The sequence below is a fragment of the Neolamprologus multifasciatus genome, chromosome 7, assembly GCF_963576455.1.
Source record: "Neolamprologus multifasciatus chromosome 7, fNeoMul1.2, whole genome shotgun sequence".
In the NCBI taxonomy this organism is placed as follows: Eukaryota; Metazoa; Chordata; class Actinopteri; order Cichliformes; family Cichlidae; genus Neolamprologus; species Neolamprologus multifasciatus.
The window spans coordinates 21098359-21121427 of NC_140445.1; the positions used below are offsets into that span (position 1 = coordinate 21098359).

The 23069-nt window shown below is 39.8% G+C and overlaps 2 protein-coding genes across 3 annotated transcripts in view; one reads left to right on the forward strand and one right to left on the reverse strand.

Annotated features, from left to right (window-relative positions):
• LOC146514192 (protein FAM78A-like) overlaps nucleotides 1-6166 on the forward strand; it is a 15279-nt gene extending 9113 nt beyond the window's left edge. For both annotated transcript variants that reach the window (XM_085168928.1, XM_085168929.1), the window contains exon 3: nucleotides 2355-6166. In XM_085168928.1, the coding sequence (XP_085025054.1) occupies nucleotides 2355-2880 (526 nt within the window). In that variant the 3' untranslated portion in view covers nucleotides 2881-6166. The remainder of the gene's footprint in view (nucleotides 1-2354) is intronic.
• LOC146514193 (nuclear pore complex protein Nup214-like) overlaps nucleotides 4278-23069 on the reverse strand; it is a 51646-nt gene continuing 32854 nt past the window's right edge. Inside the window, 1 exon segment of the mRNA XM_085168924.1 lies at nucleotides 4278-21722. Within this exon segment, the coding sequence (XP_085025050.1) occupies nucleotides 21686-21722 (37 nt within the window). The 3' untranslated portion in view covers nucleotides 4278-21685.

Sequence of the window (23069 nt, forward strand, 5' to 3'; positions counted from 1 at the left end):
CATGGGCTTTTAACGAGGCGCAGTTTATCGAATTTGAACAGTTTGCGTGTATTTAGAAAAAAGCATAACAGACATGCACAAAGAAAACAAAAAAAAAAATCCAATTTGTTATAGCTACGTCTTGAAAGAAATTGTACTCCTGTTGCATATGGAACATAACAGTCATGGGAGGAACATTTACTTTCACAGAAAACGGTAAAGCTCAATGATGATGCAATTATCTTGTTGATTGCTCTGACACCCTGTTGTCTTTACTTTTGTTCCTAGTCTTCAGTCTCCGTGGGGGAGGGGGATAAAAGAAGCATTTCCTGGGCGTCTTTATCATTTCTTTCTTTCTTTTTTAAAAAATCAAACAGACTGCTTTCCAAACTATTTGCCCGCAACATGCAAACGAGTGTGAGAGCAAAGGTGCAAAAACAGGAAATAAGCAATTTCACTGCTTGCTTTTGTTCGCAGTTGTGATGAGACCACAGGCAAATCCTCAAAAAAAAAAGCTTATTTAAAATCCTTTCTTTCGGCATAAAGCTTTAACTTTTCATATATAATTCAGTTTTAAATAGATTCTTATTTCGAACACATTTTGGTAGGTAGCTTTCAGTTTTGACATGCAGCGTATGAAGCCTAAGACCGGAAGAATTCTAGGTGACAGGGAATTACAACTATCTTTATGACAGCAGCGGTTTACAGGTTTTTTTTTAAGACTTGCCACATGAGCTAAACTACCTCTTCTGTAACATCACACAATTCATTCATTAGAAGTGAATAAACCAGATGTCATTTACTGCATACTCAAAGTGGGGGTTTTTGCAAAGAATTTGTCATACAGTTAAACTCAGTATCTTGGTCAAGTTGCTCAATTTTCCACTGATCCATTTCTTTAAACGTTTTTTTTTTTTTATTGCCTATCTATCACCACGCATTCAGTATTTCTGTAATACTTTTAGCCATTTACACCTTTTTAGCCATTTTCTCAGACATGGATTAGGCCTAAGGCTAGACTGAACATTTAAATCCAGCGAGCTTCTCCTTTGAAACAAAGTTTTTAGTCTAACACTCATCTCAATCTATGTCTGGGAAACAGAGACTGTCTTTATTCACGCTAACTCTGAGAGTTACATGTTAAAACTCTTCTGCTTTCCAAATATAGATGATAATTTAGATATTTGTATCTATGGTCTTGCACACGTAACATTATACAGAAACTGACATGCTCACAAGTCACGGTGTAAAAAACGGGCTAGCAGCTGTTTAAAAAAAGAACAAAGAAAAAAAAATAAGTGGGTGAATCATTTTAGCGTGTCTGTGGTTGTGTCACAAACACGACCTATGGGAGGCCATTTGCTTGTGACAAAGCAGGCAGTGAAGGCGCAAACAGGAAGTAAGCCCTATCTCTGCAGTGCTTTCCCCAGGCGTGATCAAAGTTCCTCAGCGTGTAGATGAGCCCGCAGCTCTAGGTTAATCCTCCTCTGATACATGTGCTTTTTTACACTCAATGAAATGAAACACAAGCTTGAGGTTTACGGTAAATCATGCAGTCATAAATGATGAATTGGAAGAATTTTCAACAGAAGGTGTCAAATAATTTGAATTGAGGAAATGTGTGAGTTCATGACAAAATGGAGAGTTGCTGCAAAATGTTTGGGAGGCATCATATTAGCGGATGAAGGGATCCTTCAGAACAGGAATGCACATTTGCACGCAGACACACACGGGCCTGCTATTAGCATGCCTGACATGCTAATCTCACCAACCCCCCTGGGTGAATTCATAAATCACAATGTGAGGCCAGGCGTAGCAGGCTAGTAAGTCATGCGGGCTGGTGATCGCACTGTTATCTCTGTTCTGCTGAGCCTCGGTTTCTTTGAACGAAAGGTAATCTTTTTCCTGCTGTGGGCGGAAAATCGATAGGTGGACAGAGCAGAGGTGCAGGGTCGCTTAAGTCGTTCGGTGTCGCCCGCTGTGCATGTCAAAATATTTCATCACTGTATTGGGTTCCAGCTCAGCGGGACGTTACTGCTGGAAGCATCCAGCTGTGAGACTTTGATCCAATTTATTGTTCCTGTCCTGCGTTTGGTAGATAGACAGAAAAATCTATCAACTGAGGAGAAGGCCACACTTGTGGTTCCATTTATTGTGTATTTACTGTTCTTCATCATTTTTATCAGTGTTTTAAAGGGGTCAAATGACCTAAGATAAAAGGTCAGATTACTGTGCTGCGTCTTTCATACCCTGTTAAGCATTATTATATAACATTTTACATGTGCTTACATCCAGTTTTCCCTTCAAAAACAAATGATTTTCAATAAAGGATCGGTGTCTGTGAATCCTCATCTGTGCCTCCTTTCAACTTCCAGGTCAAGTTGGGAACTCCCTGATCTGCGTGACGGCAAGATCCAGGCCATCAGCGACTCAGACGGCGTCAACTACCCGTGGTACGGAAACACTACTGAAACCTGCACCGTCATAGGCCCCACCAAGAAGGACAGCAAATTCGTAGTCAGTATGAATGACAATTTTTACCCCAGCGTGACCTGGGGAGTGCCCGTCAGCGACAGCAATGTGCCTCAGCTCAGTAGCATCTTCCGCGACCAGAGCTTCACGACTTGGCTCGTGGCCATCAATCAGGCCACCTCAGAGACGCTGGTCCTGCAGACGATCCGCTGGAGGATGCGGCTTGACATAAAAGTGGACCCGGAGAAGCCGCTGGGTCAAAGGGCCGTTCTGAAAGAGCCCGTGGCCCAGGTACAGCCACAGATTCTGGGAAAGAATGAGCCCATCCCCCCCAACGCCATGATCAAGCCCAATGCCAACGACGCCCAGGTGCTGATGTGGCGGCCAAAGACTGGTGACCCTGTGGTGGTCATCCCACCTAAATACTGACCTGTTTTCCCTCTGACTTTCACTGACTGGCCTTGGATACCTTAACAGTATCATCTTCTTTGGTTTCTTTCTTTTACTCCTGCTCCTCACCAGCTCTCACTGCTTTAACTCTTCTTTTTTTCTGTCTCTATATTCTCTCATGTTTGAAAATGAAACCAGCTCTCAGAAAACAAAAGACCAGCTGTTGCTTTGAGGTACGGGCTTGAACACTTTCTAAAGGCACTTTTGAAAACGGAGAAAATGCAACTATTCTACCTTCAGACTTGGTCGGGTCTCACTGTGCTAAACTGCAAAAACGAAAGAGAGCATTTTGTTTTTTTTGGTTTTTTTTTACAGTACTGTATAATTGTTTGAGCCAACCGACGTAGGGTTTGGGAGTCCAGGGCGGACCGAAGTTTTTCTATGACCGTGCGTGTGCAGGTGGATATGCACAAAGGTCATGAACAAGCATCAGTTGTGTTTTGTTTTTTTAATTTATGGACTGGAAGAGAAGCGTATTTAATTGTATTTGATGTTATTGCTGTGTTCTCTACATGACAAATTGCATTGGGTGACATACTAGATTTTAGTACTTTTTAAAGAAAAAAAAAACATGCAAGACATTCAATCCATGCTGCCTTACATTACATTGCTTTCCACTGCGAACTTCTTAGCCTTAAACAAAGTGCAATGCAGTATGTGGTAAACTCATGCCCGTTCCTTCCAGACTGTTGGCGCTGGCACGTGTGGGTTTAGGACAGGAACCACAGCACTGAGGAAAAACTCGGGTCTCAGATCTTGGCTTGTGGGTTTCATTTACCTGCTGAATCTATTGTCTTAACAAACGCAACTGGTATTATGCACAGACACAGTTACACAACCGAGCTAACTAGCTGAGCTGTGTTTCAAGTGCTTTATGCAAGAGAGGAGATGCTCTGTGCAGATGGACATACAGAGAGGCGAGTCTCATCAGCAGCCCTCAGCACACACACAAAAACATGCAGTAACAACTTGAGCATAAAAAACTCCACAGCTGACCTCATTTCACTTATTTTACTCAAACCTTTACTATTTTAGCAAAGTAGCAGAAAACAAGTTCTCTTTTCTCGATATTACGCCATCTCAGGGCCCCTTGTTACTTCCTTCCCTTCTCAAATCTTTTTTTTCCACCCATCCTGTCTCGCCTCCTCATCACATTGCTCACATTGAGCAATCAATATCTGTTATAAATAAGAAGGGAAATATTTTTTAATAAGTGGTCAATGAAAACAGCAGTCTGTCTTTTGTTTTTTTCTCCTGCAATCTTTTTGTCATCTCACGGGTATCGCGTTTTTATTGCTGCTGCCATTAATTTGCCTTCCATCTAATTTAATCCAATCATTTGTCTTCTATGTTAACAGACTTTTCTGTTTGTTTCCCCCCCCCGTCCCTCACCCTCAATCACTTCTAATCTTTATCTACCACCAGTGCTCCTCCTCCCACTCGCACACTTGTTCACTTCCTCTCTGCCTCTTTTATTTATTTTTTTCATCTGCTGTCGAGGCTGCAAAAGCAGAGCAGGAGGCATGCGAGTTTGATGCTCAGTTGGCATATAGATGACCCACTTCTCCTTAGCTCTTGCTGCAGAAATGTGGGGCCCGTCTTTTTTTATTTCACCGCTGGCACACGAAACCCCCCCCCACCCCACCCCACCACACACACACACATAAGGAACGGGCTCTGGTCAGCTCAAGATCAACGGTCAATGAAACGATGCGTATTTAAGTGCTAATCTTTGAGAAGGGCTTTCGTGGTGAACTGAAACTGCTTGCAAAAGCGTGAAGAAACAGGCTAAATTTGGCAATAAGGGAGGAGGGGGACAGGGGTCATTTACTTATCAATGGTATCCCAAAAAAACTATGGGTTGTGTAGACAGTTTTTCACTTCCAGTTGTTCGAAGCATCTTGCAATTTCCTTCCGCCCCCTCCCCAGTCTCTGTGTGTTCAGCGCCAACTAAAGAAATCATCTGCATTCAAGGCTGATCTGCTCGTGCATTTCACAAAGGTCACTGGGCTGCTGTTTCAGAGTCCAAGCATTATACGCTGTATACCACCAGACTTGGTCCGGTCCTTCAGTGGCCCCACATCAGCCACTTTCACGTGAGAAAGCAGGCAAACACAAATGTAAATAATCATGATCTGTTCCACATAGGAGCGGAGTTTAATTAAGGTGACGGGTAACATCTGCGTTTACCTCGAGCAAAGAGCAGGCGGCTGGGTGGAGGGTTGGGGAGCGGGGGATGCTGAATGTGAAGGTGACAACAAACCGGATCCAACTTAGATCTTTGCAGCAGCTTAAAAATAACACTGGCATTTTCAGAGAACTTGGATGTCAAGTTGCTTCAGCTTGTGGCTTGTAGTGAAGGTGATGCCGCTCATGCTGCGAACCCACGACCTCTCTCGGACAATAAGCGGCCCGTCTGCTCCGCGGAAAGCCTCGCGATGACCGATGGACACCGTGGATCGTACTCAAGTTGGACCACGTGTAATGTAATTAAGTGCTGACACGCAGTCACTGACTTTCAGTGTGTGTGTGTGCTTTAATTCCCGCTGGGAGGATTTAGGCAAGATGAGGAGTTTCACTCATGTGCTTATGCTGTTGTTGAGTCATGACCCTCCCTCTGTCTTTCTCTCTCTATTCACCCATCTCATTCACACACATATAAGCAGAGGGCAGGGAAGGTTGTGTCCTTGTCATAAAATGAGCTTGCCCTCACAAACACACAAAATCACCCCGAGGCGAAGGAACCAGCCTGGCTTGGTATCTGTTTGTCACAGCAGTGTCACATTGGCAGTGAGAACTCATTTATCAACCCGGCACGTGGACCGTCTGAACACATGCACAAGCCATATTCAGCAGCACGCCTGTTTACTAGAAAACAGGAAATGCTTCGCAGCATGTAAACATTGTATTGTAATTGTATTGTATTAAGATCAGAGAGAATTAAAGTACCGGGTTCACCGAGTGGGTGCCTGCCAGCTATCAACAGCATTTATGTAATACTGAAGGCAAAGGGCACCAATTGTCTTCTGTGTGTGTCTCAATCTTTTGAGCTTTGTGTAGATGAAAATGTGTGTTTTGTGTTTGTGCGGAAACTTCAAAAATGCTGTATGTGCTTCCTTGACTAAGCCACAGAAAAACAAAACCACAATGTTGTACTTTTGCTGTACAAATGGTGAAAAAACAAAGGTGCCAAAATTGGACAAAGCCAAAACTATGCATTGTTTTTAGAGACATGTGAACTCAAAAAGCTCTTGGCACTTAGTGACAGACCTGTTTCTTTGGTTGTTTTTTATTGAATGCATGTTTGTATTTCCAGAGCAACATTACGAATATAGCCATGCTAGTAGGGCTGTGCCAAGTGAGTGTTTCCTCTCCTAAACCCACACCCTTTACAGTTCCTGTGAGGACTGCTAGCTTTGTTTCATTTCCTTATTTAGTTATCTAGTGAACTAAATTCAAATTGAGTTCACACTCAGGACCACCTGCCTTCATTTTCCGGCTTTTACTTTTGGCCATACCCCACGAAAGTTAGTATTCCACAGGTGCTGCTCCATTGTGCTGTTCTCCTCATGTCAGCGATTATAAGTCGTCTTTTAAATGTAGCCCAAAAGATAATAGGAGCAACTAAGTGTGTCCCTCCTTTCATTTTGGTTTGTTTTCTGGAAATACAGCACTGAAACAGTTCAGGCCGAATGTGTTTTTTGGGAATTTTTTTCTGTTCCGCTTTGACTTTTACACCAATACTTGAAAATGGGTCAGTTCTGGTAAAATATTTAAAACTGTGAAAATGCACACCACTGGGGAAACAAACCCTCAGAAAAAAAAAAAATAAATATATATATATATATATATAATATAAAGAGGTCTTTTTCATGCCTAATAAAATATAGAAATATTATGCACAGTCTTGCTTTTTTTTTTTTTTTTTTAAACACACGTAAAAAAAAAACATACTACTATACTACTAACACCTGCAGATGTTGAAAACTTATTTGCAAATTATAACCTTTATATACATTTTAATTCAGTGAGCAATCCTATATAGTCACGGTAAAAAGAAAGGACACCTTAAGGTTTGATATATAAGGAATTAATAAAGGATTATCTGGTCCTTACCAGGTCTTACGATAAGGTAAATACAACCTGAGATGAACAACACACATCACACAATGTCACTTTATACAAATTTCTTAAACATTTCAATCAGGTTGAGATCTGGACTTTTTTAAGCCACCCTGTTGTAGTTTTGCGGTTCGGGATTCTTGTTCTGCTGTAATTTAGCCAAGCTTTAGCTGCCAGACAGATGGCCTCACATTTGACTCTAGAATACTTTGGTTTACGGAGTTTATGGTCAACTCAGTGACTGCAAGGTGCCCAAATCATCACCCCTCCACCACCGTGCTTTATAGCTGGTTTTTGCGCTGATATGCTGGGTTTGTTTTTGTGTCAAACATGGTGCTGTGGATTAAGACCAGACATTTCCACGTTGGCCTCACTTGTTCAGAGAACAATGTTCCAGAAGTCTTGTAGCTTATTTGATGCAACTTTGCAAACATAAGCTGTAAGCTGGGTTTTTCTGGAGGAACGAATCATTTTCTGGCAACCCTTCCAAACAAAAAGAAAAATGTATTCAGTCTTTTTCTAATTGTCATGAACTTCGGCATTTAAGATGCTAACTGAGGCCTGTAGCGCCTGAGGCCTGTATCTCTTGGGAAATTTGGTGTCTTGAATATTTTCCACTTGTGAATAATCTTCCTCACTATAGAATGATGGACATCGAACTGTTTGGAAATGGTCTTATAACCCTTCCAAGATTGATGGGCACCAATAACTATTTCTTCAAGATCATTGCTGATATTTTTCCTCCTTGGTATTGTGTTAACACACTCCCGAATACTCCAAAGTCCCCAAAATTCTGCTTTTACAGAGATGCATACACTGGTTCAGTTAATCAAGTGCATTTGATTTGCAGCACCTGGCCCCTACTATGAAAGTAACGCAATGCTTCTGCAGGATTTATTTTGTTAAATAAGTAATGACACATAAGTTTTGTAGTTCATCTCAGGTTGCATTTCCATAATCATAAGACCTGCTAGTATTATTCTTATTCAGTCCTCACATGTAAAAACCTTCACTTCAAAGAGGGTGTAGTTTCTTGTACTTTTTACCATGAAAGAAAAAAGAAGCTGATTATTTCCACTGATAAATGTATTGATTTTATTAGTAGACCACTGAGCTGATGGTTCCTTGCTGCCCAGCATACATTCATCCATATGTGTCACTTCGGGGTGTTTTTCTCTATGATGGATGGTGTTTTCTTTCAATGTGTACAAATCAAAGGACCAAGCATGCTCTGAACCAGAACAAAGACAGGCAGAATTTAAGAGCTGAACTGAAAAAATCTTGAAAGCCTGCATGCATACGCACAAATCCCCCAGGCTTCACATACACAGCAGAGCACACAGTAGATTCTTGTAACACTGGTATGGATATTACTACTTTATGTGTGCAATTATGTCATATTTTGCTGATGGCAGTAAAGCAAAGTAAATATGGGACATTAAAAAAAGGACAAGAAGGGATTTAAAAAGATAAAGTCCAAGAATGCAGTAAAATATGGCATGGGCTCGTGTGCTCAGACAGTATATCATTTTCACTTGAATTTGATTTAAGAAAGCAGCAAACACAAATGTTTTCTGTAGATTCTTTGCAGTCAGTAGAGCTGAAACTACTGAACACCTGGGGTCAGATGTATAGACAGACACAAATACACACAAAAACCAGTGTATGCCTTTTTCCACACGTATATTGGTATTTAGAGGAAAAAGTGGGTCGAAAATGATCTTAACTACCTCACAGATACGTTGTGTACACAGAATCATCCATATTAATATGCTGAATTTTACAAATCACAAACTGCATTGTAAATAATTGAGTGTGTACTAAATTCTCTCAAGCCATTTTGTATTTTACTGTTGTTTAGTGCATGAAGCTTATGCTTATTCTTTTTTTAACCTCTAGCCGGGGACTTTGTTCTCAGCCTGCAGAGTTGAGAGCTCTTTCTACAAATTGCTCTATGTATCCTATAGAAAAATCTGTGTGCATATTTCTAACTTTTTGTATGCACAATATTAGCTTAAAAATAATTTTGGAAAGACTCAAACTGCACAAAACAATAGGAACATTTTCACATGAATGGTGTGCAGGGGCGTACATCGTACTTATTCCCATTGCAGATCAAAAGCTCTCCGATGCAGACTGTTGGGATTTGGAGACCACAGCTGTACATGGATTCAGAAATCTGAGATGCAAAATGAATGAATAAACCCACTTTTTAAATATTTTCAATTATAAAATATTAAGCTGGGAATATCTGTGTTTTTTGTTTTGTCAGTCAATGCCATGTCTTAATTCTTTTTTTTTTTTCTTTTCTCCTGTCTGCATCACACAAATCTTTAAAAAATGGGTCACTGTCAAATAGTTGCATTTGTATTAGAACAGCTAGGAACCTTTTTTTTTTTTTAAAGATGTTATTTAAATAGGAGAAAAACAAGTGCACTGGTTAGGGACTACTTTTGGTTGCTTATTAATGCATATTTGGTGCATTTGAGGATTTTGCAGGTAAAAGTTACTACTGGTTTCTTTCTTTCTTTTTTGTGTCAATCAGACAAATTTTGTCTTCACTGTTACTCATTTATGTGTTCTGTCATCCAAACTGGAGGTATACATGCATAGACATAACCCAAATTCCAAAGGATTTCATCTTCAAAGCATATGAAACAGTTAACAGAGAAATAATCAACTTAAATTCTGACATTCAAAACTCTCATTGGGTTTGGAATTATTTTTCTATCCCATGAGCACAAAATGTGTGAGTTTAGTCAAGTAATTTGTATGCAAGAGGACACATATGCTGAACAGTATGGATTTTTCCCCTTCTCACCTCCGCCACGAGTCTCACAGGACGTCTCACAGCCCTTTGTTGGGTTCTTTTAATTTTCTGTTCATCGCTTGTGACCCCATATCTCAGAGAACCACCTCTGCAATGGAGGACACCGACTGTCCAGCTTTAAAATAACAAAATATGTCCATTTACGAAACAAAATCTTACACGCGGTCGCGGGAGACTAAAGAAACACCAGAGTGACGCGTGGAAGGCCATGTGTAAAAAAAGGGTTTTGTCCAGCAGCCTCTGTGTGTGTTCAGTTACTTGAGTCAGTTTGAGCCTCGACTGTCAATGCTATCCCGGTCGCATTCCTGAACTGCACATTCACAGCTATATTTACACGGCTCAGAGTCTCTGTGAGGGTGCTGCAGTATCCACCTGTCCCTATTTGTAATACCAAATAATCACTGCATCGCTTTATCTTTGGAACCAGACATTTCTATTAATAGTCCCACGATGCCAGCGTTTAAGTATGGAGAGATTGTCAAGTCGACCTGACGATTTTCAAACTGACTATCAGAATGGAGAAGAAAGGTGATTAATAAAATTCTGAATGTGGCATGGTTGTCGTTGCCAGATGGGCTGATCTGAGTATTTCCGAAACTGCTGATTTAGTGAGACGTCCCTGCACAAACACATGGAAGTACTCTTGATGAAAATGCCTTGTTGATGCCAGAGGTCAGAGCAGAAAGGCCAGACTGCTTTGAGCCGATAGAAAGGTAACAATAACTCAAATAATGCTTTATTAAAACCAAGGTATGCAGAAGAGCATCATCACCACAGCCACCAGATCTCAAACAAATAGAGCAACTCTGGGATGAGGTGAAATGAAAGATTCACATCATTGATATACAGTGACTGTGTGATGCTGTTGTGTTAATATGGACCAAAGTCTTTGACAAATGTTTCCAGCACCTTGTAAATCTGTGGCACAAAGAATTATAGCAGTTCTGAAGGCAAAAGAGGATCAAAGCCAGTCCTAGCTTGGTGTACATATTTATAACAACTGCACCATGTTGATTCTCATGGTTTGGACACACTAAATGCTTTTCTACTCTACTGGAACACTCAAACGTGTCCCATTCACACAAAGCAATTTTTTTCTACACCTAAGTGCTTTCTATTTAACATTCACAAACAGATAAAAACATCAAAGAGCAACTTTGGGTTCGGTATCTTGCCCAAAAGGCACTGGGGCAGCCAGGAATTGAACAACCTACCTTTCAATTAGTGGATGGCCTGAGCTACAACCTAGTGTAATCTGTGAATGGGATGTAGAAATGGTTTTCAAACACTGGGGACATGAAGGATTTCCTACAGCATTTTTAACTGTGGGACTGTTATTTGTGGGACAGTGGGTTTAACAACCCGTTATCTTTTACAATTAAAAAAAATGCCTGATTCCAGTATTATTAGGCTTTATCTAAGGAAAAACAACTACAGATTTAATATATAATAAAAGAAAAATACAAATAAAAACAAATGTTATATGTTACTTGGGATTTTTTTCACAAAGCTACGTCTTTACACAAAGGGCAACGGTTGGAGATGTACCCAATATTTAAAAAAGCTCCAGGGCGAGGAGCTGAGACACAACAAGGACCCAGAAATGCCAAGAAATCTAAGCTGTGTTTGTGAGCATCAATTAATACTGGCTCATTTTTAATCTGTCACTTTAAGATGCGGGGTCTGCTAGCTGCTACTAGCAACATCAAAGCATATAGCTGACCCTTATGGAGGAAGCTTAATCTAGTACTTTTTTAAGACTTTTCAGTGCCTGCAGGAACCATCCAGAAAATATTACGTAACATCTATTTAAAAACAAAATGCTGCAACAAAGCAGATAAATCACTGCTAAGCTTTAGCCCTGACAAACACACTGCAACCCCTACAATTATGTAAGAGATTGATTTATAAACATGTACATCTGGGCTGTCCAGCTGAGCCTTGAATGAGGACAATTACTGCTTAGCATACACCATTGTGGAATTTTCCATTTAAATTAATGATGCTGTTTGAGTGCTGAACATCGCATAAAATAAACTGGGGCAGGGATACATAAGTACAGGGCAAGCTTTAACTGTCTACTGTGTAATTACAGCACGTGACAGACCCCACACCTCCAACATGTTGTAGTAAACTCGAGCAGGGAATGCATCCAGATCCTTTGTGCAATTACGAGTTCAACTACTAAACACCTCATCAGACATGTCCATCATTAACTTCTGTTAATATTAAAACCTTTAGCTCACATTAATAAAAACACAAGACTCGCGCCGCTTTGATGTCATAATTTTTCTCCTCACGGTAGCACAACTTCATTGACCTCACAGAAGGCCTGGAAATCCAGTAGGCAGGTGATATAAACAACTATAAACGACAGCACATTGTGAGTGGCCTGGGTTTTTTCTACCTTGTTGTGATCACATTAAAATGTTCTAATGAAAAATTCAACTGATGAAACATTCATTTTTAAATTAATTTAAAATTTGCAGTTAATAAATAGACGATGCGCCACAAGATAAATGGTCAACTGATTGAACCGCTCAGAGGAATGACTCTCAGTCTGGAGAGGTCTTATTATAAGATTGCTCATTTATAACCAGTAAATTAATAATGCATTATTTAATAACAGAAACAATCATTTATATAATAATATATAGGACTTGTACAGTTTATTATAGTACTTACAAAAGTGAATCTTGATAACATTGTGAGAAATACAAAAGGTGAATAGGGCTTTCAAAGTTTTCTTTGCACATTGGATAGCAGAGACTATTTTAAATTTTATCTTTAAGCATTTTGTTACTAGCAGCCTGTTGCAAAAACACATGATTTGGTCCCACTCTTCAGTTAAATCTGTGAAACATGACAAATGTAACACATTTGGAGAGGCAAAGACCCAACACAGGACTTGAGAGATGCATCTGGCTCTTCAAATGAGCCATCTACAATGAAGCCTCATCAGCTGTGTAAAGGGGGCTGTCAAAAAGCCATCCTTAGGGAAACGAAACAGGATGAAAGGGCAGAGGAATCCCAACTCACACAAGAACCGGAATGAAAATCGGTGGCAACAGATCATATGGAGCAATGAATCCAAATATATGACTTCTGGTTTAAACTGTCAGCGAAACGTGTTTTGTTTGGGGTTGAATTTTAGCCAGTGGACTATTGTCAAAACTGAACAAATTATGTGAAAAGTGTACAGATTTTGATCCACCATGCAGGACCATGTGGAAAACAATGGCATAATTTTCATAGCACCACTGCCAGTCAGACATGGCAATGATCCTAAACACACCGTCAATGCAGTAACAGCAAAGCTAGATTGAAAAACACACGGTGGAGCACTATTAGACATTGACTGGTCACCCCAGAGCTCAGACATCAACATTATTGAGGCTGTGTGAGATCCTTGAGACAGAAAACAGACAAAAGACATCCAAACAAGAGCTTTGAATATAATTCAAGAAGCCTGGAAAACTATTCCTGAAGACTTTTTAAAGAAATTACAAGAAAGCTTGCCTGAGAGAGTTTTATTGTGAATAAAATATGGGTTTATAAGATCTGCAAATCATTGCATTCTGTTTTTATGTGTATTTTACACAACATTCAATCTTTTTTAGAGCCGATTTTGAATGACTTGTGTGTCCTCTCTTTGTTTAGTATTTACTGGCAATAATTCAGAAATGCAACATATAATACCATTATTACACCAGCTGGAACAACACAACACCTTATACATTAGAGGGAATATTATTTCCTCAAGCATAAAGTTCTGAAGAAACCAAAAAGCTCTGTTTTGGTCTCATCTGCTCAAGAACTTCCCCAACAGCCTTCTGGTTTGTATGAATGACAGACGTTTAGTGTTCTCTTTATGATTGCCCCAAAGCTGTAGGCCTCTCTTAAAACATTTGGTGTTTTAAGAGAGGCCTACAGCTTTTTACAATTAACCCTGGTTTTCTTTGAGATCTACACACCTTCCTCTTGAAGTGGGTGTGTCAAACATAAGATCCATGAGCCGGTATTGGCCCGGCAAAGACTAATCTCGGTTATTGGGTGGCTTTAGACAAAGGGGAAGGAAAACATAATCTTGACTTTTAACTGTATTTTCACAGGTTTTACAACTTTTCCTGCTGATAAGGACCTCTCCCATGTCCATTCACAATAAACCAAAGTCATTAAATTATTGAGTTCGATAATTTTCCACATTTACAGTGGGGCAAAAAAGTATTTAGTCAGCCACCGATTGTGCAAGTTCCCCCACTTAAAATGATGACAGAGGTCAGTAATTTGCACCAGAGGTACACTTCAACTGTGAGAGACAGAATGTAAAAAAAAAAAAAATCCATGAATTCACATGGTAGGATTTGTAAAGAATTTATTCGTAAATCAGGGTGGAAAATAAGTATTTGGTCACCTCAAACAAGGAAAATCCCTGGCTCTCACAGACCTGTAACGTCTTCTGTAAGAAGCTTTTCTGTCCCCCACTCGTTACCTGTATGAATGGCACCTGTTTGACCTCATCATCTGTATAAAAGACACCTGTCCACAGCCTCAACCAGTCAGACTCCAAACTCCACCATGGCCAAGACCAAAGAGCTTTCGAAGGACACCAGGAAAAGAATTGTAGACCTGCACCAGACTGGGAAGAGTGAATCTACAATAGGCAAGCAGCTTGGTGTGAAAAAATCAACTGTGGGAGCAATCATCAGAAAATGGAAGACATACAAGACCACTGATAATCTCCCTCGATCTGGGGCTCCACGCAAGATCTCATCCCGTGGGGTCAAAATGATCATGAGAACGGTGAGCAAAGATCCCAGAACCACACGGGGGGACCTGGTGAATGACCTGCAGAGAGCTGGGACCAAAGTAACAAAGGTCACCATCAGTAACACACTACAACGGCAGGGAATCAAATCCCGCAGTGCCAGACGTGTTCCGCTGCTGAAGCCAGTGCATGTCCAGGCCCGTCTGAAGTTTGCCAGAGAGCACATGGATGATACAGCAGAGGATTGGGAGAATGTCATGTGGTCAGATGAAACCAAAGTAGAACTTTTTGGTATAAACTCAACTCGTCGTGTTTGGAGGAAGAAGAATACTGAGTTGCATCCCAAGAACACCATACCTACTGTGAAGCATGGGGGTGGAAACATCATGCTATGGGGCTGTTTTTCTGCCAAGGGGACAGGACGACTGATCCGTGTTAAGGACAGAATGAATGGGGCCAAGTATCGTGAGATTTTGAGCCAAAACCTCCTTCCATCAGTGAGAACTTTGAAGATGAAACGAGGCTGGGTCTTCCAACATGACAATGATCCAAAACACACCGCCCGGGCAACAAAGGAGTGGCTCCGTAAGAAGCATTTGAAAGTCCTGGAGTGGCCTAGCCAGTCTCCAGACCTCAACCCCATAGAAAATCTGTGGCGGGAGTTGAAAGTCCGTGTTGCTCGGCGACAGCCCCAAAACATCACTGCTCTTGAGAAGATCTGCATGGAGGAATGGGCCAAAATACCAGCTACTGTGTGTGCAAACCTGGTAAAGACCTATAGTAAACGTTTGACCTCTGTTATTGCCAACAAAGGTTATGTTACAAAGTATTGAGTTGTATTTTTGTTATTGACCAAATACTTATTTTCCACCCTGATTTACGAATAAATTCTTTACAAATCCTACCATGTGAATTCATGGATTTTTTTTTCACATTCTGTCTCTCACAGTTGAAGTGTACCTCTGGTGCAAATTACTGACCTCTGTCATCATTTTAAGTGGGGGAACTTGCACAATCGGTGGCTGACTAAATACTTTTTTGCCCCACTGTATGTCTTACAATAAGCCCAAAGAGTCATGCTGACAGGTTTCTTTCATCTGATACAAAATAATTTCTTTATCATGTAGAAAAACGGAGACATGCTGGTGAAATTGCTCTTAGATGAAGATCTCTCACTGACTAAATGTGTAGTTAAGCTTTTCACATAAAAGTAAATGTGTAAAAGTAAAGATGTAAAGTGATTGACATTCTTGTCTTGGAGTAATCTTGTAAGTAATTTTGGGTGCCCAGGGAGAGTAACAATGGTCTTCGGGTTTCTTTTTTGGATCTCTGACTGTGAAATGGTGAACTCTAGACTCTTCGGAGATGAATTTGTAATGTCTGCTGATCTGATGAGGATCCAGTTCACCATAAAATCTCCTTTCTTCATGTGATACACTTCAGTAAAGCTGTTGAGGTGGTCATATTTTGATAGATCCATGCATATCCTCCAAATAAAAATTCCTTTAACACCAGATCACTTGCAGTGGCTCCTCAAAATAGCTTTAGATTCTATTTAGGATTTTTAAAAAGAGGGTGAAAAAGACCCAAAAATAAAGAATACTTTTTGGTGGATATTTCTAAAACATTCATATATTAAATCCGGTGAGGTCAAAATGATGTTTAAAGGGGAACAGCAGAAGGCTTCACTGCAGCAGCTGTCATAAGTAGCCGTTACAAGCCTTTTGGCCTTTCTGAAAAACCTGAGTGCCTCTAACATCTGATGCAACACTGGACATTCACGATCATGTCTATTAGGTAAGAGCTTAAAGCCTTTCCTCACTAATCCACTCACATGCAGTGTAAGTGTTGAAATTGTGGTTTCACATGTTACTGATCTTTTCGGCTAAGGCGCTGGCCTGAATACTTTGCATGCACTTGGAAGACTAAGTGAAATTTGCATGAATCTAGAACTTGGAGAATAAAAAAAAAAAAGGGAAAAAAATCCTTTGAAGTATCAAGATAAGCGATTAAGCGATGACACAGGCCTTGCATAATCCCTGCGAATGAGTTAAAGACAGAGAGGGGGGAAAAGGAGAGGAGATTTGGAGCTGAAGTAGGGAAGTAATAAAAACAAAAAGAGATAAACCCTGAGAGGTTGGGGGGGCTCAGATATTGTTTATCACTCATTCTGTTCATCGGTGTGCTGCTACAGTGCTCAAAGCTGTTGGTAGCATTTAAGAAATAGGCATAAAGCGACCATTGCATTCAGCCGCAACTGCAGGACAAAAACAGCTGGAGGTGATGAGAGTGAAACAAAGAGTAGAGTGTTCAGTGGTGTAGAAGTTGGCTCTACACACCGACGCTTCAAACAATTTAACTGTGACAACAATCAAGAAAAAATGAAAATATCTAATATAATCAGAGTATGAAGTAAAAGCTGAGCCTGTACCAGTGAGATGTTTAAAAAAAAAAAACAAAAAAAAAAAAACGCTTAATCATTCTTGCAGTCTACATCAATGACTGCAAGAGTAATTTAGGTAAAGAATAAGACAACCTTCAGCTATAAGCAGAAAAAGCTGCTAAACAAGACCAAGAGCCTACAGTCACGCTGGCAGCTTTGAGAGTTTGCACTTTTCAACAAGTTTTAGTGCTTATATTCACCAAATTATTTTGCTAGCGGGAGAATTCTGGCTTTAGGCATCTCTGACAGAATGCTGTCTTTTCTTCAGTTTTTAGTCACAGGCTGATTTGATTTCAGAAAAAGTCTTTATTTTGGTTTTACAAAGTCCCTTTTCAGTAACATTAACCATTTCCTGTTGAGTCAGTCTGGCTTCAAGACTTAAATGAAAAATTGTTACATGTACAAATATAATTGTATCACCTTCAGACATTTAGTCACAAACTAAGGCATCAGGATGTGACATTTTTAACTAATAACTTGCAAAATTTAAGGTTTTATAGAATCACAGGCCCTTTCTTTAGGTACATCTTTCTATTATTTTTTTTTTCCCCAGATATTTTTATTAAATTTTCTGCATCCATTTTTACAAAAGACAAATTGAACATGCCGTTTTCTTTTTGAAGAACATAAGACAATATGGAACATACACTCCCACCTCATAAGTATAAGAGTACCAGTGGCTGTACACAAAAAAAAAAGAAAAAAAAAAAAGAAAGGATCCAATCTAATAATACAAATAGTAAACCCTGGAGTACAAGATAGCAGTTCCTGAGTGTACAAGAGAGATGTGCAGAGTTTCAGAACCCACACCCCTACACAGACTACATCTTCCTATTATTGGGTTGGGCTCCATTTTGCCTTTATATCTGCCTCAATTCTTTAAGGCACAGATTAAACAAGGTGCCGGGAACATTTCTTGGGATTTGGATCCATACTGGCGCGATAACATCATGCAGATTTGTCAGGTAAATATCCATGATCCGAATCTATCCAATTCACCACATCCCAAAGGTGCTCTGTTGGATTGAGATCTGGTTATTGTCGAGACCATTTGAGTACAGTGAACTTACCATCTACACAAAGCTACTTTGAAATTATTTGAGCTTTGTGCTTAAAGCAGCCATCAGAAGATAGGCACACTGTGTCTGTAAAAGAATGGGCATGGTCAGCAGCATTATTCACATAGGCTGAAGCACTTAAATAATGATGAACTGGTACTAATGTTTCATGTTGTTTACACCAAATTCTGAACTGACCATCTGAATGTTCCAGCAGAAAGAAGTCTGGGCATTCTTTTCTGATCTCTGGCATCAATAAGGCAGTTTTATGCAATGTTGTTGGTTTTTGGATATTTCATCTTTTTAAAACCAGTCTGTAAACCCTGCAGATTGCTACTCTACTGGCATTTTCACACACAACAACTTCTGAAGTAGTCAGACCCATGGCACCAATCATTTCAAGTCACATTCAAAGTGACTTTAATCACTTTTCTTCAACCTGTCTGATGCAGTTTGAACTTAGGCACACTACCCCTGACCATGTCTACATGCCTAAAATGCATTTTTATAAAAAAGAAAATATCCAATAGTTATGAGATTTCATTTAAATTGATTTCTCTTGAAATCCTACATCTCTGTAAAAAATTTGACACTGATCAATGGATGAAAACGTTTATGTCACTGCTGGCACAGGAGAAAATACCAAGGAATCACCACAGAGATTGGAATTGATTGAATCCCTTCAAAGTACTAGCGATATCTGCACCCCACTTCACGGCTGTTCATTTGATAGCTGTTGAGATATTTCCTTGTGGAACTAAATGGCAGACTAACACACCAACACTGCGAACCGTTGATGACAGCCGTTACAGACAGATCCCCTTTAACGTAACATAATGAATATGGTCCAAGTGGTCTGTTTTTGATCGTTTCCCTGTTACTGTTAAATACTGAAAAATTTCACAATTTCACAAAAGCATAGTTAAGGAGTAAATCCATTGTGCACCACAAAGTCAGCAAGCATGCAGAAGGCAGGAGAAATAGGAAGTGAGGTCTCTGTTGTCTGTTAGTGGATTATTGGATTATCTGCAGAAACACAATTACCCATTAGGGCATATTGTGCATTCTCCTTCAGTAGAGATGCTGCTAACAAAAGCCTTGGTTAACCCTAACCTTGCAAAACAGGGACTCAAAACAGGCTAGCTGCTAAAATATGCACAACTTGGGCTGCTTTAGTGACGGAAATCAGCAGCATTTACTGTAGAAATAGCACTCTGTTCATAGATATGCCTAAAGACTCGAACGAGCACACACACCAAGGCTCATGCAACAATGATGAATATGTGCTCAGGAGCTGCTAATCATCACTGAATGGGGGGTTGGGCTGGGAGACAACCGAGAATGAGGGTGGGGCTGGGGGAGGGATGGGTGGGTGGGTGTTTGGTTTGGACTAAACTATTTTTATCCAGATTCCATGAAGACAGCTGCCAACCTCCAGAGTGTGAGACTCTCCTGCCCTCCTTATCCCCAGGAACAATGACATTAGACACCAGAAGACACATCACCTCTGAGTATTTCGGTTAGGCATGTGGTAAAATAATAATAATTGCAATAAAGGCTCCTCTTTTAATGCTTTCATTGAGGCCAGTTGTGGAGTGGGTGCTGAAAATCTCATAAGCTCATCCGGTTTAGCTGAAAGCATTACAGACTTCAGGCTCTGCAACAGCCCGTGTGCTGCTGTAATCTGCCATCGTGTCCAACTATCAATCTTTACCTGAGATGTCAAAGAGGTTTGGGTGCGATCAGGTATGTGATGCTGATAATCGGATTCTTCTTTATAATAAAATTGAAATCGCTGAATATTTTCTTTGGATCTTCATTGTTCAATTGTTCATTAACCAATTATTTGCATATAAAATCCATTTATAGCCACTTATTTTTCACTTGTGGATGCCAAAGCCATCAAAGGCTCCAGCCTGCTCTTTTTATCTATTGAGGACAGAATGTGGGCTTTTCTTTTTTAGCAGGTGTCTATTACAGGCCACATGCCATGACCCTGACATTCCCATGCCACTTCAGGCCCACCAGGACGTCTGCCATCCGTTTGCAGAGAGATGCAAGATAAGGGCTGACAGAGTGACGGTGACATCCTCCACAGCCATAAGCTAACAATGTAACTCTGCTTCCTGGGGCCACATGCCACAAACATCAGGGCTCTGATACAAGCCACGGACCTCCCTCAACATTTGCCCACAGCCACCTTCACATCCTTCCAGAAGCAAAGAAGAAAATAAGGTACATATCATGGTTCACTAATTAATGTTGTTCTTCATGCCACCCACTCGTGTTAAAGTGTAGCTTTATGTTTTCTCCTCACAATTATATTGTGGTCAGTGTATTTCAATGAACGTCACTGAGCAGAGAGACTGATGTTCAGATGATGCCTGTTTTTATGCTCCTGGCATGAGAGTGGAAAGTTTCTCTCAGCTATAATCATATTACAATTTGTAGACAAGTAATGGGCCACCTGTACATTATTCCTACAGAAGATGCTCATCCATGGAAACACATGCCATTAAGCTATTGGTGCAGTTTTTGTGCCGATGTTAATGTCAGAAGATTGAGTCAGCAAAGCGCTGCATCTTTTAGATATTCTGTGACTCTAATCAGTAAGTTTATGTAGTCTGCCACTTCATGGTTGGGTTCTGTAGCTCCTTAACGATTCTACTTTGTAATAATAGTACTTGAAGTTGAATATCACGGAATATCAAGGAGGGCCTAAAATAAAGGAATCCTATTACAGCACCACGCTCTTAAGAGCCACACATTCTTTCACAAATCCTTGTAAAAGGCAGGCTGCATGGACCGGTGCTCGATTTTACACACCTTTAACAATGGCACTGAAAGCACCTTACATCAAAGATTTCTATCCAGGCAGCTACAGTTATTTTCATGGGAAAACAGAGCAAGACAAATTATTACCAGTGCTCACATTAAGCGTAGACAAAAAAAAAAACTTGAAATATTTGATTTATTCTTAGTTTTCCATGTAAAAATACACATCCGAGGGATGGATTTAGTGGTGGGAAAAACAAAACAAAAAACAATTTTTTAACGTCTTATTTCAACAAGTCAAATTTTAAAATCAGTTTTTGCTATTAAATACACACCTCCAAGTTTTGCATTTTTCACACATACCTAATCTGTCAAAGTCTGCATTGGCAGCAACGTAAAAGTAGACTCGATGTTGTTTTAACAGCTTTACAAAGTTAAAGAGTGAAAGGTTTAAAAGTAAAGCTCAGGGTTTTTTTTTTTAAGTCATGTTTTCAAAGTGCAAAAATTGTACTTGTAAGGCAACAACCCTTGATGTGTGTATATTGTGACAATGAAGACAACTATACACTCTTTACTTGTCAAAACATGTCAAAACTTGATTCAACTGTGTCCAAGAAAAATATTAAGATCACAAGAAGTTATAACATGTGTCTGCTCTATGAGGAGCCAACCCAAACGCAATGCAGCCTTGCGCTTCTCCCAATGTATGGCCCAGAGAGCTTTAAGTGAAGAAGAAGAAATGTCGCAGTGGCATCTACAGTAGCTCAAGGTGGTTTAAAAGACAAAAACTAGCTTCTCCAACTGGAAAATGTTTGAGAATTTGATCTGTAAAAAGAGATCAGAGAGAGAGAGGGAGAGACATTACTGAGAAAGAGTTTTGAATGTTTAAAAAGTCAGCAGCAGGACTATTAAAATGACCTCTAACGAGCAAATCAAAACACAGACACCATGACATCTTGTCCACCCACGCACCCACCCAGTGTTCTTATAGATTTGACATCATGTCGTCCTAATTGCTTTCCGCAGCATTTTTCCAGGCTGGTTGTGAAATAAATCAAATGAAAAACGCGTTGAATTCAGTGAAAGTGTCTGATTTTGTAGTCCTGCATTTGCCTTTTGTCTTGGCAGCAATGACAAGTGTACATGATGAATGGTTTTTACATTGGAGAGAGCTGCTGTTAAGAGCACTGATATGCCATATTTTATTGTAGTATTTTGATTTATTGTTAGCAATGATTACGTCTTTCAAAACTGGTTTTAGAGTTGTCAATGGAGATGTTTAGTTTTTCACAGCACAGGGTAATAAAAACAGTGGAATGTTTCTGTTCGTTCTTTTTAAGGCCTAAACACAAATACAAGGTTCCTACAAATAATTTCTTGATAATCACGAATGGATTTCATTTTAATTCAGTCTTTTTCCCCAGTGTCATTGTAGTAGAGGGTTTTTTGTTAATATTATTAAAATCAAAAATTATAACCCTTGTAGATTTGAGAAATAAAAGTAAAGGCAGTTTTGACTTGGCAACAATCCTGTCTATACAAAGAATGTAATATGCATACAGTTTTGAAGGCAGACACAAGAGAAAAGCAGAAAAGACTGAAAGAGAAAGATTATTAACAGAATGTGAATGTGTCCAATAGACTAAGCCTTGTCTTCACACACTCCTGCACACTTCAGAGTGCATTCCACTGGAACACACCCCGGGGAAACACTGGCTGCCATGTGACACATGGAAAATGAAGCGAGAACAGTATAAAAAGGTAGAAAGTGAAACTGAAGGATGACAGGAAAGAAAAAGAGATAGAGAAGAGGAGGGGAAGGAAAAAATAATCACTTTAATTAGTTTTAGGTTTAATTAGTAAGAAAGCTCTGCTTGAACATTTAAACCATGCACAGCCAAGTAAGGAGCACCAGCTTCACAGGGGCTGAGAATGAAAAGCCACACCCACACACCCTTCATGTGCTATAGATTTAGCAAGTGCAGCATTGGGTAGTTTTTTGAATATCTTCTAAATATGACTAAACAATATTATAATAATTGCTTTCAAAATTTACTGTAAGATAATGCAGTGAAATAATGGTGAATATGAGCGACTATGAGGAACAGAGGAAAGAAAGAAGATGGAAAAGAGGAAAGAAATGAGGTTAGATGAGGTGGTATTAAATCTGAA